At 37.4% G+C, this 16,320-nt stretch overlaps 1 protein-coding gene across 8 annotated transcripts in view; it reads right to left on the minus strand.

Annotated features, from left to right (window-relative positions):
• Positions 1-16,320, minus strand: part of LOC138760665 (exportin-1) — a 74,536-nt gene that overhangs the window by 14,430 nt on the left and 43,786 nt on the right. For all 8 annotated transcript variants that reach the window (XM_069931559.1, XM_069931556.1, XM_069931557.1 and 5 more), the window contains 3 exons: positions 15,389-15,552; positions 12,486-12,620; positions 7,943-8,126 (listed from right to left, as the gene is read on the minus strand). In XM_069931559.1, the coding sequence (XP_069787660.1) occupies positions 7,943-8,126; positions 12,486-12,620; positions 15,389-15,552 (483 nt within the window). The remainder of the gene's footprint in view (positions 1-7,942; positions 8,127-12,485; positions 12,621-15,388; positions 15,553-16,320) is intronic.

The following is a 16,320-nucleotide window of genomic DNA, read 5'->3' on the forward strand; positions in this document are numbered from 1 at the left end:
GAAAAGCCTTTAGAAAGTTCAGATAGCCTGTACTAATTGCTTTCCTTTTATTAAACCAATTATATTTTCAAAACTAGTGCCCTCCATGTTTGGGACAAAGACGCTTTTTCCCTTCATTTGACTCTGTGATCCAGTTTTAAATTTGTAATCAAACAATTCACATATAATTAAAGTGCACATTCCAGATTTTACTCAAGACTATTTGACCTTGTAGAAATTACAGCACTTTTTATACATGGTTCTCTCATTTCAAGACATCATTGTGTTTTAGACATTTGGATTCACAGGTGTTTGTGAGTACTCAGGTATTTTTAGTGCTTCATTGGTGCAGGTATAAGAAAGCTAGCCTTGCTTCTAAACTTTTGATCACCTTTGGAGTCTACAGTTGCCATTTTTCAACATGAGGACCAGAGTTGTACCAATGAAAGTCAAAGAAGCTATTATGAAGCTGAGGAAAAAAAAACAGTAAGAGACATTGCCTAAACCTTAAGATTAGCAAAATCAACAGTATGGAACATCATTTAGAAGAAAGAACATACTGGTGAGCTCAGTAATTGCATAGAGACTGGTATTCCAAGGAAGACCTCCTTTGCCGATGTCAGAAGAATTCTTATGAAGAAAAATCCCCAAACATATGTCTGACTAGACCAGGAACAAACTTCAGGAGGCAGGTGTGGATGTATGTATGACTACTGTCTGCAGAAGACTTCATGAACTGAAATAAAGGCTACACTGCAAGATGCAAACCATGGCAAAGGTGGTATGCATTTTTGAAACTAGTGCCCTCCATAATGTTTGGGAAAATTGGGCATTTCCTTTAAGCCTCCACTTTGCTCTTGCCGTCACTGGAATACAGATTATACTTGATCCCATCTGTCCACAGGATCTTTTTCCAGAATTCTGCAGCTCTTGACAAACTAATTTGGCCACCCTGTTTCTGTGGCTAACGGATAGTTTGCATCTTGCAGTTTATTTCTTTTCATGAGGTCTTCTGCAGACATTAGCCATCGACATATCCACACCTACCTCCTGAAGAATGTTTCTGATCTGTCAGACAAGCGATTGGGGATTTTTCCTCATCATGATGAAAGCTATTTGTCATCAGCAGTGGAGGCCTTCCTTGGAATACTAGTCACTTTGCGATTTCCGAGCTCAGCAGTATGCTCCTTCATCTTAATGAAGTTCCAATCTGTTGATTTTGGTAATCTTAGGGTTTGGGCAATGTCTTTAATTGTTTTATTCTTGTTTTTCAGCTTCATAATGGCTTCTTTTGACTTTCATTGGCATAACTCTGGTCCTCATGTTGAAAATAATAACTACAGACTTCAAAAGTGATCAAAAGCTTAGAAGCAAGCTACAGTGTCCAATACCTACACCAATGAAGCAATTAAACATACTCAGGTACACAAAGACCCGTGAAGCCAAATGTTCCAAACATTATGGTGCCCTGAAATGAGGGGACTATGTATTAACCATAGAACCATAGAACATTACAGCACAGAAAAGTGCTGTAATTTCTACATGGTCAAACTAAAATGTATACAAATAACATTGAATAATATCTGGAATGTGCACTTTAATTACAAGTAAATTGCTTGAGAACAAATTTAAAATTGTGGATCACAGCAGGGCAAATAAAGGAAAAAAAAGTTACTTTATTCCAAATGTTATGGAAGGCACTGTATTTGTCCAATGCAATTTACACTTCCTGAAATCACACTGACCCTGACCATACCATTTATTTTCCCTATAACCACAATCACGGATTCCAGCATCTCATCTATTGGGCTATGGAAATAAGGCCTACTTGCCTTTAGTTCATTATTTTCCCTTCAATGCACTCTTAAAATAGCAAAATTATATTTTCTCCCTTCAAATTTGCTCAGATTATTTCCATAAATACAGGGAAATTCAGAAGAATATCACAGATGCATTCAACATCTTTGCTGCCATCTTTTATAATTCTGAGATTCATACCATCCCATCCAGGAAATATGTTTAGTTTGAGTTTTCTCTCAAATTCCTTCAAGAGCTACTTTTCAGTAATATAACTTCCTTTAAACTCCTGGTTTTGTTACACCAACTTCTTGTGTCTAATGATTGATAGTCAGATATTTTAAAATCTCCTATGTATTTTTTCTTTAAAAACCCACACTTTAGCAACTCTTATTTTACATATTGTTAAAGCTCAATTTTTACAACAAAATCTCTTTCCTCATATTGCACCCTTTCACTGCAATGTTTTTTTTCCAATCCTGCCTCCATCCCCACATCTATTTAAATAGCTTAGCACCAGTGCCCCCACCATTTTTGATTACATCCGTCCAGAAAGCAAATTTCCATATTCTGGATCCTTATGTCTGCTTAATTTGCAGTCATGTTAATTTCTGATAGGACTAGAGGTCCCAGCACACTTGATCACTGCTACACTAAGGAAGGCCTATCATTCTTTCCAGAGGATGCATTATGGCAAGTCGGATCATCTGCCTGCATTTAGACAGAGACTAAAAAGAGAGGTTCCAGAGATATGACAGCCAGAAGGTGGTCGCATGTGGCTGAACAACAGTTGGAGAAATGCCTCAAGTCAGTGCACTATTCCAGAACTCAGCCGAGGATTTGAATGATTACACCAGGGCCATTAGACTTTTAACAAAACAGCTGTGACAAGTGTGTCCCCACCAAATCATTCAGGGTTTTCCCCAACCAGGGCCTAGATGAAAATGAAGTCCGGAACCTGCCAGATCACAGGCATTTAAATCTGGAGATCCAGAACAGTAGACAAGGAGCAGGTACAGACAATTGAAAGCCATCTCCCAGGCAAGGTGGAGATTCCAGACAAGAATGGAAATAACAAAGGATACCTGACAGCTGTGGCAGGGCCTAAATGAAATAACCTGGTTCAAAACCAAATCCAGTGCAATAGGAGGCAGCAAATCTCTTCAGATGAACTCAATGCCTTCTACACCTGATTTGACCATGAGAGTTAGAACCACTGACCACCCCAACATCCCTGATTATCCTCTACCGTCAGTATCCAAAGGTGATGTGCGGGCTACTTCATGCCAGTGAATCCATGGAAAGCATCCCAGTCTGAAGTACACACCCAAGTACTGAAAATCTGTGCTGACCAACTGGCCAACGTATTCAGATACCTTCAACATCACCCACCAACTTCAAACAGGCCTCAATCGAACCAGTGCCCAAGAAGAATGTGGTAACCTGCCTAAATGACTACTGACAAGTGACACTCACATCCACAATGATGAAGTGTTGTTTTTTTTTTAAACTTTATTTATTTGTTCAAAAAACAAATAATATGACATTTACAGCAATTAAACATCAACATTTTTATATATATATATATCTATATATATATATAATGAGAGAAACCCCCTCCTTCAGCCAACTCTCCTGAGAGCCATAAAAAAAGATATTAAAAGTCAAATATACATGTTAAAATCTAATCAATGTAAATTGAAATGTAAATATTCTGAATATAACAACCACTTATTAATAAAAAAACTATAATTATCACGCAAAACATATGTAATTTTTTCCATTATTGAACAATATTTCATCTCATTATGCATCTATTAATATCAATCATATTTGTATCTTTCCACATACTAGCAATACATTTTTTCACTACGGATAAAGCTAAATATATGAATTTGTTACAACAATATAACGTGCCTATACTAAAACATTTAATGAAGTTATGGATAAATAAAAATAAAATGATAGGTTCTCGGGCTAAATTATTGGCTTTGACTCCGTTGTATAATAATCAACTTCTTTTTCAATACATAATCAAAGTTTATGGATATTTAAAGGTGTGAAAAATTTGGGAGATTGTTTTAAAGAGGTTAAGTTTTTATCTTTTAATCAGATGAGGGAAGATTTTGGTATTGATAAGAATTCTATATTTCTTTATTATCAAATTCGATCTTTGGTAAAATGTATGTTTGGTAGAGATATGATTTTAACTAAAATGACTAAATTTGAGACTTTTCTTTATGAAGGTACCAGAGAAGGGTTATATTTCATTTATGTATCAAATATTACAGGATGGTATGGATAAAAAAAGGTTGGGATAGATCTAAAATTAAATGGGAAGCGGATATTGGTTTTATTTTTTTGAAGAGGATTGGTTAGATATCTGTTATGATAATGTAACGAGATTGATAAATGCACGTTATGCAATGATTAATTACAATTTTTTACATCAATTATAGTTGACACCTGAAAAATTAAAAAAATATGGTTTTAATGAATCAGATTTGTGTTTTCGATGTGGTGATACGATTGGAACTTTTTCCAAAATTGTTTGGTCATGTATACATATACAATCTTTTTGGAAGAAAATTCAATCGTTTTTAGAATATCTGTATAAGATTAAAATAGTTTTAGATCCAACAGTATTTTTATTGGGTAGTTTGCAACCTCTGAAAGGCTTGGGATTAGATAAGTTTCAGCTTGCTTTTGTATATTTAGCTTTATCCGTAGCAAAAAAATGTATTGCTAGTACATGAAATGTTTTTAAGCTGGCGTTGAAGCTTATCAGATCCTGTCTGAGTTGATACATGGATCCGCTCCATTTGCCTACTGGCTCTTACTGGCTCTACACAAATCCCTGGTAGATCTGGACAGCAAAAGATGCACACATCAGGATGCTCTTTCTTGACTACAGTTCGACTTTCAACACCATTATCCCCTCAAAACTAATCAGCGAACTCCAAGATCTAATCTAGGTCTCAATACGCTACTATATAACTGGATCCTGGATTTCTTCACCTCCAGACCCCAATCAGTGCAGATTGGCAAAAGCATCTCCTTCACAACCTCCATTAGCACAGGAGTACCACAGATCAACATTCTTAGCCCCCTGCTCCACTTGCTTTACATCTTGTGGTGCTACTGCTATGTATTTAGATGTATGTATGCTCTGAATGGGCTGGCCCGCCCCCGAACCTGTGACTGCTCCCTCCCAGATATCCCCATAAAGACTGTTACCACCAAACCCCCTCCCTCAGTACCTGCCTTGGAACCGGGCCAGCATTATGCAAGCTGCACTGACATCTAAAGAAGATTAAAGCCAAGTAATCACGATTCTCTGTCCGATTGTGGTTGGTAGTACACATCTAAAGGTAAAGGTTTTATTATTGTTACATAATACTACATTTAGAATGCAACATACATGAAATTCTTTAACTTTCTCTACCATAAGAAAGACAAGAGAGTTGCCACTTTGTCCAGTGCCCCTCACAGAAATGAGACCCCAGAGAGGAATGAATTTGCAACCCCTGGTTTACATGACCAGTTCTTTAACCATTGAGCTATCAGAGCCTCTACGAATGCATGGCTTGGTATGACAACACCTTTTACAAATTTGCAGACAATACTGATGAACTCAAAGCCTTCTACACCATGAGAGTAGTGGCTGTATAAAAGAGGAAATGAATCAGCATAAAGGAGGGGTGGAAACTTGACTGAATGATGCATGAACAACCACCTCACTCTCAATGTCAACAAACCCAAGGAGCTGATTGCAGATTTTTAAGAATGGAAAACTAGAGGTGTATGAGCCAATGAACATTGTGGGATGAGAGGAGAGGGTGGCCAAATTTATATTCCTGGAGTTACTATTTTGGAGGACCTTCATCATGAAGAAAGCACATCAGTGTCCCTGCTTCCTCAGGAGTTTGTGGAGCCATGGTACGGCATCAAAAGCAAACTTCTACTGATATTTAGATAGAAAGGGTGCTCTATTGCAGCCTGGTATTTGGGAACCAATACCTCTGAGTGGAAAGCCTCACAGAAGTTAGTGTACAAAGTCCAGTACATCACAAAAAAAACTCTCTCCACTATCAAGAATATTTACATGGAACGCTGCCATCAGACACCAGAAGCAATCATCAAGGATCCACACCACCTATGACGTGCTCTATCCTCGCTGCTGCCATCAGGAAAGAGCTATAGGTGCCACAAGATTTATACCACCAGATTCAGGAACAGTTGCTACCCCTCTACCATCAGACTCCTAAACAACAGGAACAATTAGAGACTTATTTAAAGACTCATTTACACATGATTTAATACTGAGTATTTTTTCTGTATTTGCAGTTTGTTTACATTTATCTCTTTTGCATACATATTTTTTTGAATACAGTTTACCCATAAGTAAAAATTCTGCCTGGCCTGCAGGAAAAAAGCTAAAGTTGTATGTAACGTCATGCATGTACTCTGTTTATGAGTTCAAATGACCCCAAAACCCAGCAGCAATAGAAATTCACCAAGACAAATGGTTACTTAAAACAAAAGTTGCTTTTAATTTTCTTTAAACATAAAAACAGGATAAAACTTTAACTTATTACTATTACCTTAACCCCGTTCTAATTCTAAGTGCCCATGTACGTGTATATGTTCAGGAACGTCCTTTAATTCTCAGTCCAATCTCACTTCTCATTCCTTCAAGTTCACCTGTATCAGGCAATTCTTATACTGTGCACAGAATTTAACATTTGTGAAGTTTCACCAGGCTCTGGTGCTCAAAGTTAAATGGTTACCACTCAGGAAAGTTCTTGTCGGTTTCAGAGAGATTTGTTGCTCGCTGGACACACACACACAAACTGATTTCCTCCAATCATCCACTTCAGTGTCTTGCTGAAGAAATTTGCCCCATCATGGGTTTTCCAAATGACAACCACTTCTTCCAGGTCATCGGAGTTCCTCTTGTTTCTCTTATTTCAGGAGAAACACTCCAGCCAGCCATTTTCTCTAATAAGGACTACAAGAGTTTTTCACAACTCACAACCCGTCTTCAAAATGGAAATTTAACAAGCCTGCCAGTGTGCAGCCTCCAAAGGCCACTGCAGAACTCAGTTCTCTCTATCTAAAAGAAAAATCCTGTTTGGTCTTTCTCTCTCTCTCTCTCTCTGCTTACAAAACTACATGACCCCTTCCAAGGCTCCAAACCCAGTTTTTGAAAGACCTTTAGCCTGGGCTTCGATCCATTTGCACCTGCTTTTGAAGTTCCTTCTAAAGCAATTTCATCGTCTTTGTAAAGGCACTTGGAGCCTGGATGTCTGGCTTGAGCAAAGCTTTGGCATTTTAAATGAGATGTGTTTTGCAAGTATCTGTTTTATGAAGTGACCTATACTAAACCCCCACAATCTCTTTTAAAGACATATTAATATATAAAATATAAGATACCCCATAACAATACCAGACAACAAGATTTTGCTTCCTTAATGGATTTTGGGCTGCTGATCACAAAAATCATCTTAAGATTTTCTTTATCATATACCATTTTTATAGATGCAACCTATTTTTGTGATTTCATGTCATATTTTAAGTCTACTTCAAGCATACATGGTGCAAAATATTATTGAAAATTGATTTTCTGTATTTGCACTTGGACCTCTTCCCGCTGATCTTAGTGCAGTCAGTGACGAACATAGTAAAAGGTTTCACCTGGACATTGCAACCAGGGAAAAGCAGTGTGAGGGCAACTGGAATCTATCAATGCTGCCCAACTTTAATCGCATACTAACACAAGAAGCATCAGATGCTATACAAATGAAAATTGGTGGCAAAACATTTTTAGGTCAGTTAAATTAATGCAATGTGTCAGCATCATTATGCAATTAAACAGGCGAAATTCAATACAGTTCATTTAATGTTTCCCCAACTTTCTATGTGATACAGTAAGACTGAAATTATCTTTGTGTTCAGCTTGAAGTTGTCTATCATAATCCCCAATTATTTTTCAGAAAGCAAATCTTTGGAAAAAATTTGTTGTCTCAAAGAACTTTATAACTCAGACATCAAACAGCTCCAAGGATCATTTATACAATTTGCAGTATAAACCAACAGTTTCTACTTGAATGCATTTATTGCTTTGAAAGAGACTTATTTAACAAAAAACAAATATTCAACCAACCATTTGTTTGAATTGCTGCCGAAATATTTTCACTGAGGCACTTGTACACATTCAGCATATCCAGATAAATCCGACCAAGCTGGATGACAAATGGATGACCAACAGCTTTACAAGCTCGAACGTTTGTTTTCAAAATACTCCCAAGCTGTTTTACAGTCTCAGGGTCTTTAAGAATGTCAACATTCTGCAGCAAAAGGAAAAAAAACACATTAGCTCTAATTTGGTCTTAGAGAATTCTGCACATAGCTAGTACAGAGATTTTCAGCAGAAGTAAATGAGATCCTCAGGGCTGCTATTTTTTTAAAAATAATTGTTCCTTAATGTTAGCAAAAAGAATACATTATGCTTATGTTGCTATAATTCTGATTTGAATTTTATTCATACCCAAAGTTTACTGCTTTTACCCAGAAAACATTAGCTGAATGCTATCAAATTAAAATATTAAATTTAGAAAGCTAATACCTTTGAAACATTTGCAAGTACAGATTGCACCTCTCTAATCCAGCAACATTTGGACCTGGCCAAGCCAGACCACTGGAAATGTCAGAAAACAGAAATTGACCCTTAACGGAACCCCTTATATAAACATATCAAAGGTAGAACAAAGCAGGAAATAATACTAAAGAGCAGCACAGTTAGTGTAGCGGTTAGGGCAACGCCTTTACAGCACCAGAGATCAGGACTGGGGTTCGAGCCCCGCAGTGTCTGTAACGAGTTTGTACTAACAGCAGCAGATTCAACCTTTACAGTGTCACTGATTGGGACTTGGGTTCAAGTCCCGCGCTATCTGTAACGAGTTTGTACACATGCGCTGCTTAATGTCCATGATACATTCTGTGAAATTAAGTGTTATGTGATGTGGACGTTGTGCGAACACTATATTTATATACTTAGGAAAGCTATATGGGATACTGTCGTGTACCTGTAAACTTTTTATATGTAAGTAGGGATCGGTGTGGGGACCAACACAGGGCTGTGGGGAGAGAGCAGGGCAGTGAGATCAGTGCAGGGACCGACATGGGGCTGTGGGAGAGAATGGGGCAGGGAGATCAATCTGGTGACTGACACAGGACTGTAGGGAGACACCGGGGCAGTGGGATCAGTGCTGGGACTGATTCAGGGCTGTGGGGAGAGCGTGAGGCAGTTGGATCAGTTTGGGTATACAGTATACAATTTCCTATAGCTAGCAATTGCTTTTTCTAAGTTGCTGCAAACTTGCTCACAGTAACTAAATAATATGGGACCACTAACATTGTCTGAAGGATGTTAAGCAGTACATACCTAAACGTAAAGGACCATGGGAGTTGCCAGACCACAGAGTGCCGGATAACAGAGGTACAACCTGTACATTCATTGCAAAGGACTTTATCAGGTGACTGAGATAGCATTCAATATCAAGTACTAAACCAAATTCTACAAATTCTTGAATTAAATTCGAGACAGATTGCCATATTCTTTGTTCATGAAAGGCATGAAGTGCTGAACCAATGTTGGCAAAATCATAAGATTTAAATAAATGCAGCAGGACATCAGCTTGTTTTCAGTTTGATAAGCAACAATGTCTAAAATGTCTTTCACAGATCCTTGGAAAAGTAGTGTACAAGTCTTTCAAATGAATTCATTACCCTTGTAAAAAGGAATTTTGATTATGCTTCTCCAATTTTACTTCATTGACAATTTAGTAATGATTAGGACATTTATCCTCTCTTTGTGCAAGGTACTCATAATTACATTTGAAGGTAGTACACTGGGCCAATTTCCCCAAAGTCCAATTGGCTAAATTCTATTCTAATTTTTCTCCTAAATGTGATAAATGTATAACTGAATGTGGTACACTGTGTCATATGTTCTGGTTATGTCCTTCTCTTTCCAATTTTTGGGATGGTGTATTTTGAACTTTAACTTCAAATCCTTTTCTTGCTTTTTTTTTTGGAATAAGTGCGTCAACGGGTCTGATATTGACTGTTTTACAATCTTAATTTTGTTTCTTTATGGGGCTCTTTTCTTAATTATTTTCAAAATTTGTAAGAATAGTTAACTTTTTTTTTGACCCCTTTGATTAGCTTCCTTTTTATCATCAGGTAGTGGACTGCTTATGTTAAGCCAGTAGCCTCTGAAGGGAGGAGGCTGTTAATTAGAATAGTGTTTTCTTAGATTTTTTTCTTTTTTTTTCCAATGTAACATAGGTCTCAATACCATTTTTTATTATTATTGTGATCTGTTAATATTTTATTCTTATGTTCCTTTGTAACATTTACTTGATTAAACCAATAAAAATGTTGAAAAAGTAATGATTAGGGCAACCATATGCATTACTCATTTCAAAGAATCTGCATGGAAAACAAATTTCTGAACAAATGCAAAATACAAAAGAACTGCTAACCGAGATAGTACTGAATGTCAATAGGATATGTACTAATTGCTGTCTCAAAAGCAATGAAATTTTGTTAAGTATGAAAGTAGCTCCATTAATTTTCAGAAGTGGACTCATGAAAAACAAATATTGAAAAGCTTCAACAATTTTGTTCCTAACACAACGTTAAATGTTTCCGACTTAGTAAAAACAACAAAATGGTGGAGAAACTAAGCAGGTCATTCAGTGTCCATAGGAAGTAAAGCATAAAGGCTCAGGCTACAAACATTGGTTATACATCTTTACCTCCTCTGGACGCTACGTGACGTGCCAAATTCATCCAGCATTTATGAGTTTTCATTATAATCACAGCATCTGTAATCTTTCATGTTTCGCTGCACGTTTCCTTCTTATTCAGCTGACTCACTACTTCCCTCAAACATAATACCACATATGCCATATTGATAAAACAGTTAAATCCTAAATATCTGGCATTCAACCAAATGGAAACTCAATCCGGCAAAATAAATAGACAGATTCAAAGATAAATAAGAATAAATAAAGTTTTAAATAAAAATTTAAAATTGTAGAAGTTAATGTTTTCTGAAACACATAACCCCTTACGAGCAAACATTCAGCCAGTGGAGCACCCCAGTTATGGTCCGCCTGCAGTAGTTGTTTGAATAAAGTTTCAATAAATTTGTATTTGAATAAAATGGCAGCGTACAGGAAGAGGAGCTGGCTGGTGCTGCTTGCCACTGAGACAACTCTCTAAAAATGTCTCCCTATCACTGCCTGGTAAAAGTCTTTATCCTTATTAGTATTATATATATATATACATATATATTAGTAAGGCTTTATCTGTAACCTTGGGGGAATGGGGAAGGTTAATTATGACAGCAGCATGGTTAATGCAGCAGCTAGCGCAACGCTGTTACAGCAGCAACAACTGGGGTTCCAATTTAAAGGAAGGTGCGCCGAGGGTCTGACTGGTATGCTAGCGTGGAGGTGTGTCGGGCTACGCATGCTGGTGCAGCGGTGAGGCAGGTTGTGCCGAGGGCCCGACTGGTATGCTGGCGTAGTGGCAGGGAGTTGCACTGAGGGCCTGACTGGCACGTTGGCATAGAGATGAGTCAGGTTGCGCCAAGGGCCTGACCAAAACACTTGTGTGGAGCTGTCAGGTTGTCAATACGAGGGATGGGTTAATTATAATGGCGGCACTGTTAGCGCAATGCTGTTACAGTGCCAGTAACCAGGGTTCAAATTTAAATTTTATAAATTGAGAATTATCTGATTAAAGTGAACTTTAACATAGATAAAGATTACAATACTGATTTTTTTCAAATTACTTTACATTTTGCACTTTCATCTTTTAAACAGTGTATTCTTAATGCAGGTGTCTTATTAGGCATTGGAAGAGTGAGTCTCAGTCAACCGTAAAATTTGCAGTTCCGATATCAGCAAATACAAGTAGGTGCTGGATAATAGGGATTTTACTGTCGACTTGAAAATTCTTCCAGCTTAAAAAAAGAATGAAAATGCTGTGCTTAAAAGTCTTTAAAAAAATCATTTTGGCATAAAAAGGTTAATTTTGGTGCAGCAGCATCTGGAAGAATTCAACATTCCACAACATGCAATTCAATGAAGTTTTGTACATTTTCTCATATCCACATTTCAGAATAAAATAGCTCAAAATCTGAATTAAATACAAAAGAATCAACAGAACTCCAAGTTCACAACCATCTGGCGCACCAAACCTATGCCAGACCAGAGACCAGTCCCAACAGCCCTCTAAATTTCCTGTAATCTTTCTTCCTCACCATCTCTTCAACTCCCTCATGGTTTTGCCACTCATCTATTCCCTAGTTAAGTTTATCGTAGTCAATTGACCGACCAACACACACATCTTTAGACAGCAAGGGGAACCTGGAGCTCTCAAGGGCAACCCTTGTAATCACAGGAAGAATGTGCAAACTGATAACACTGGAGGTCAGAAATGAACCACTTTTGCTGTAGTTGTGAGACAACAGTTCTACGAGCTGTGCCACCCATTATGCTGTACAAAATAATGAAAGAATCCATTTATAAATCCATCCCAATCACAATCATTTCAATGCATTTTGAGACCTTAAAAATTGCTAACTTAACATTATATCCAGAAGGAAACCATAATTAAATACTTCTACTTACTTTAGTTGCTTGCTGTATTATACTGTCCCAGACCTGATTTGGCAGCATCATGTATTTTTCTATCAAGTGTTCTTGCACTGCCTGATCTGTCTGAGCACCAATCATATAACCAACAGCTTCATAAAATGTGTGAACCTATAGGCAATTAAATAATATTTTAATAGAATTATGCAAAGAGACTGAAGAAAGTAAATTAGTATTGAATCACCATATGTATGATGAATGCAGCCTGAACTAGTCAAGGAGCATGCCACCATTCAGAATAAAGCCACATGACTGACACCCATTTTGTACATTCACTCCAAAGATACATGGTGGCTGCTGTGTGATCAATTTAAGAAATACTCTGCAGGAACCCAAGGCTCATGTGACAACATTCAACCTTGTGACCTCAACTTTCTTGCAGGACAAGAATTTCACTCAAATGCAACCACTACCTTCACCAAGAAAATGTCACAATACGCCCAAGATTATCTGATCTCGGAAGCTATGCAGGCTCAAAAGTGGTCAGTACTTGGCAGGAAGTCTGCCTAGGAATACCAGGTGCTATAGGTTTCTGTGAGGGGCACTGGACAAATGCCATCTCTGTCTGCCTTACCATATACAACAGTTAAAGAATTTCATGTATGTTACATTCCAAATGTAGTATTACATGACAATAATGGAACCTTTAACCTATCTCAACTTAAGAAAAAGCAGTACTGCTCCTTCATTATCAGAGCCAATAATTTGAACCCTCAAATCTGATCTTGATAATAAAATTACATTAAATCCTTAGTTGGTAGCTTGGCTCAAAATTAGTTTGATTTTAATTGTTAAAATTGCACTTAGGAATGAAATTGTCAAAGGATAGAAAAGGAACATTTGGAAATTTGGGCAGAGAAATATTAAAAAATCTGGATAAAAAGCAAAGCATAAAGTAGCAGGTGTGATGGATTATGTTATATTTTATATTGTATATAGATAGGTTTTAAAGGAGATAAATTGTGGCAGGTTTTTTAGTGTAGGTCACAAACAAACACTTCACAACACAGATCTCATTTAAAATGCCAGAGCTCTGCTCAAGCCAGACAGTCCAGGCTTTAAGTGAGTACCTTTGAAAAAACTTTGAAGAATACCTGTACAGATTTCACAAGTCAGTGTTAATTGGACATGCTGTGGAGTAATGGATTATTGTTTTGGAAAGCAACAAATGAACGGACTTGGAAGATTGGGTCTGGTTCCACAGTCTGTCCGAATGCAGTTTGCTGTTCTAAGAGGATCATGTGGTTTTGTCGACGAGAGTTCAGTTCCACAGTTCAGCAGCAGTAGCTGGGACTGGAACATGACAAGCTGACAAGCTTGTGGAAAAAAAAACATTTTGAAGATAGGTAGTGAGTTCTGAGTTCAGCCTGGTCAAAGCCCTTGTCGTCCATACTAGAGGAAATGGCTGGCTGTATAATGTTCTGCCTGAGATAAAGGAAATAGAAAAGGAACTCTGAGATGACCTGAAAGTAAGAGGTTATCATCTGGAAAACCCTGAAGGGGCAAGTTTCTTTGGCAAGACACTGAAGTGGCTGCTTGGAAAGTATCAGTTTATGTCTATCTCTCTCTGAAAACTGACAAGAACCTTCCTGAGTGGTAACCATTTACCTTTCAAGGACCAAAGCCTGGTGAAGATTCATAAATGTTAAATTCTGTGCACAGTATAAGAATTGACGGTAAACTTGGAGGAGTGAGAAGTGAGATTGGATTGTGAATCAAAGGACTTTTCTGAATTTATGCATACATTACATACACGTGAGCTTATAATTAGAAGGGGGTTAAGTTAATAGTAATAAGTTAAAGCTTGATGTGCTTGATTTTTATGTTTAAAGAAAATTAAAAGCAACTTTTGTTTAAGTAACCATTTGTTTTAGTGAATTTCTATTGTTGCTGGGTTTTGGGGTCCTCTGGGCCCATAACACAGGACACTGAGGAGTATTAATGCACAGAGATCCAGATCCTTGGGTGCAAGTTTACAGGTCTCTGATAGTGGCAACAAAAGTTGAAAAGGTGGTAAAGGCAGCATATGGCAAGCTTGTCTTCATTGCTCAGGGTATTGAGTACAAAATTTGACAAACAAAATTGCAGTAGCCCAAAATTTATGCCACATTTTGTGTCCAGTTTATCCAATTCTGGTCACCACAATACAGGAAAGATGTGGAAGCTTTGGAAAGGGTGCAGAAGAGGTTCACCAAGATATTGCCTGAATACAAAAGTACAAGCTACAAGGAGAAAGTGGTTAAATCTGGATTGTCTTTGCAAAAGAAGCTGAGGGCTAATCTGAGAGAACTATATAACAATATGAGAGGCCTAGACAGTCAAGAGTATTTTCCCCCCCAGAATGGAAATGTCAAATACTCAAGGGCATAGGTTTAAGCTAAGGTGTGTGGAGTGCAGGGGGCTAAATTGAAGTTTAAAAGTGATTTAGAAGGCATGTTTTCTTTAACTACACAGGAGGATGGTAAGTGCCCAGAACACACTACTAGGGGAAGGGGCAGAAGCTGATAGAACAGCAATATTTATTTAAGATGCGTTCAGACATACATAAACAGGTAGGGAACAGTGAGATAAGGACCACATGCAGACAGGTGGGATTAACTTATCATCAACATCGTGGTTGTTACAGGCAACATGGGCGGAAAGGCTTGTCACTATGCTGCAATTTTCCACATTTGATGTTCTCCCCAAAGGAACTGCAAGAGTTCACCACAGGGATTATAGATGTTCAATGGCTTACAATCACCCTTACAGGCAAGTGAAGAACATCAAAAACTGGTCTTGACAGCAATACCCTCATGATGAAAAATATAGTTAATTTTTCAGATTATACACCTACTTCCTGGATTCCAAAGTACAAATTCATTCCAAAAAAACCTTACCTGTTGTGGCTGAAGATCACAAATTATTGTATTGATATTATTTAGGATCTCATCAATGAATGGCATCACTTCTCCAACTTGCACCTGAACAAAGTGGCGACGACATTTTTGAGCAATTTTAATGAAAGTATCACATGCCATATCTTGAACTCCATCATGAGTTTCTAAGTTCCAATAATAAAAATTTTGTCAAAGTAGTCAATAGAAATCTTATGTTTTGCTACTCTACTCAAACCAACAGAAATGGGAGAAAAAGTCAGAAAGCCAATTACATTTCAGAGATTAACTATTATTCTTGTTTTGCATTAAGGGACATGGAAAGCTGCCTTGATTAAATTTGTTGCAGTCTCACCTGACAACCAGGTTATGAGTTTTAAATTTTATCTTGGAAGTAATCACAATACAGAGACTAATGCTAAAAAGTTTCAGCATATCATGGATTAGTTCCTCTGTTAAGCAGAAAAGTGTTTATTCCAGCATGTTATTTGTAACATTCTTACTGTTACTGTTTGAAGCTGGGTAGAAAGAATAAATTGACCTACAAAAAGCTATTCAATTTTTAATTTTTAAAAAATCAACTGAACCTGCATAAATGACCAGATGGTAAACAAATGTACCTCCCCTCCCCTCCCTCCCCCTCCCCCACGGAAACTGGAACGGATCTTTTGCAAAATAATAATTTTCTTACCAGTTGAATTTCAAGAAGGGATATGCTTCTACACAACTACTCTGCACATATAAACTGCTTGCTTTGGTCTTGAGTTTTCAAACTGGCTAACCAGCATCCAAGATTAATTAGATACTAGATATTTAAAATCAACTTTACACATAATTACATTAATTATATAGGTAAAAATAAAGCAGCTCAACCTTTCCTTTTTTTAGGACATTCTACTCATCTGAAAGTTGGGGGGGGGGGGGGAAAACAAGGA

This window comes from Narcine bancroftii, chromosome 4 (assembly GCF_036971445.1).
Source record: "Narcine bancroftii isolate sNarBan1 chromosome 4, sNarBan1.hap1, whole genome shotgun sequence".
In the NCBI taxonomy this organism is placed as follows: Eukaryota; Metazoa; Chordata; class Chondrichthyes; order Torpediniformes; family Narcinidae; genus Narcine; species Narcine bancroftii.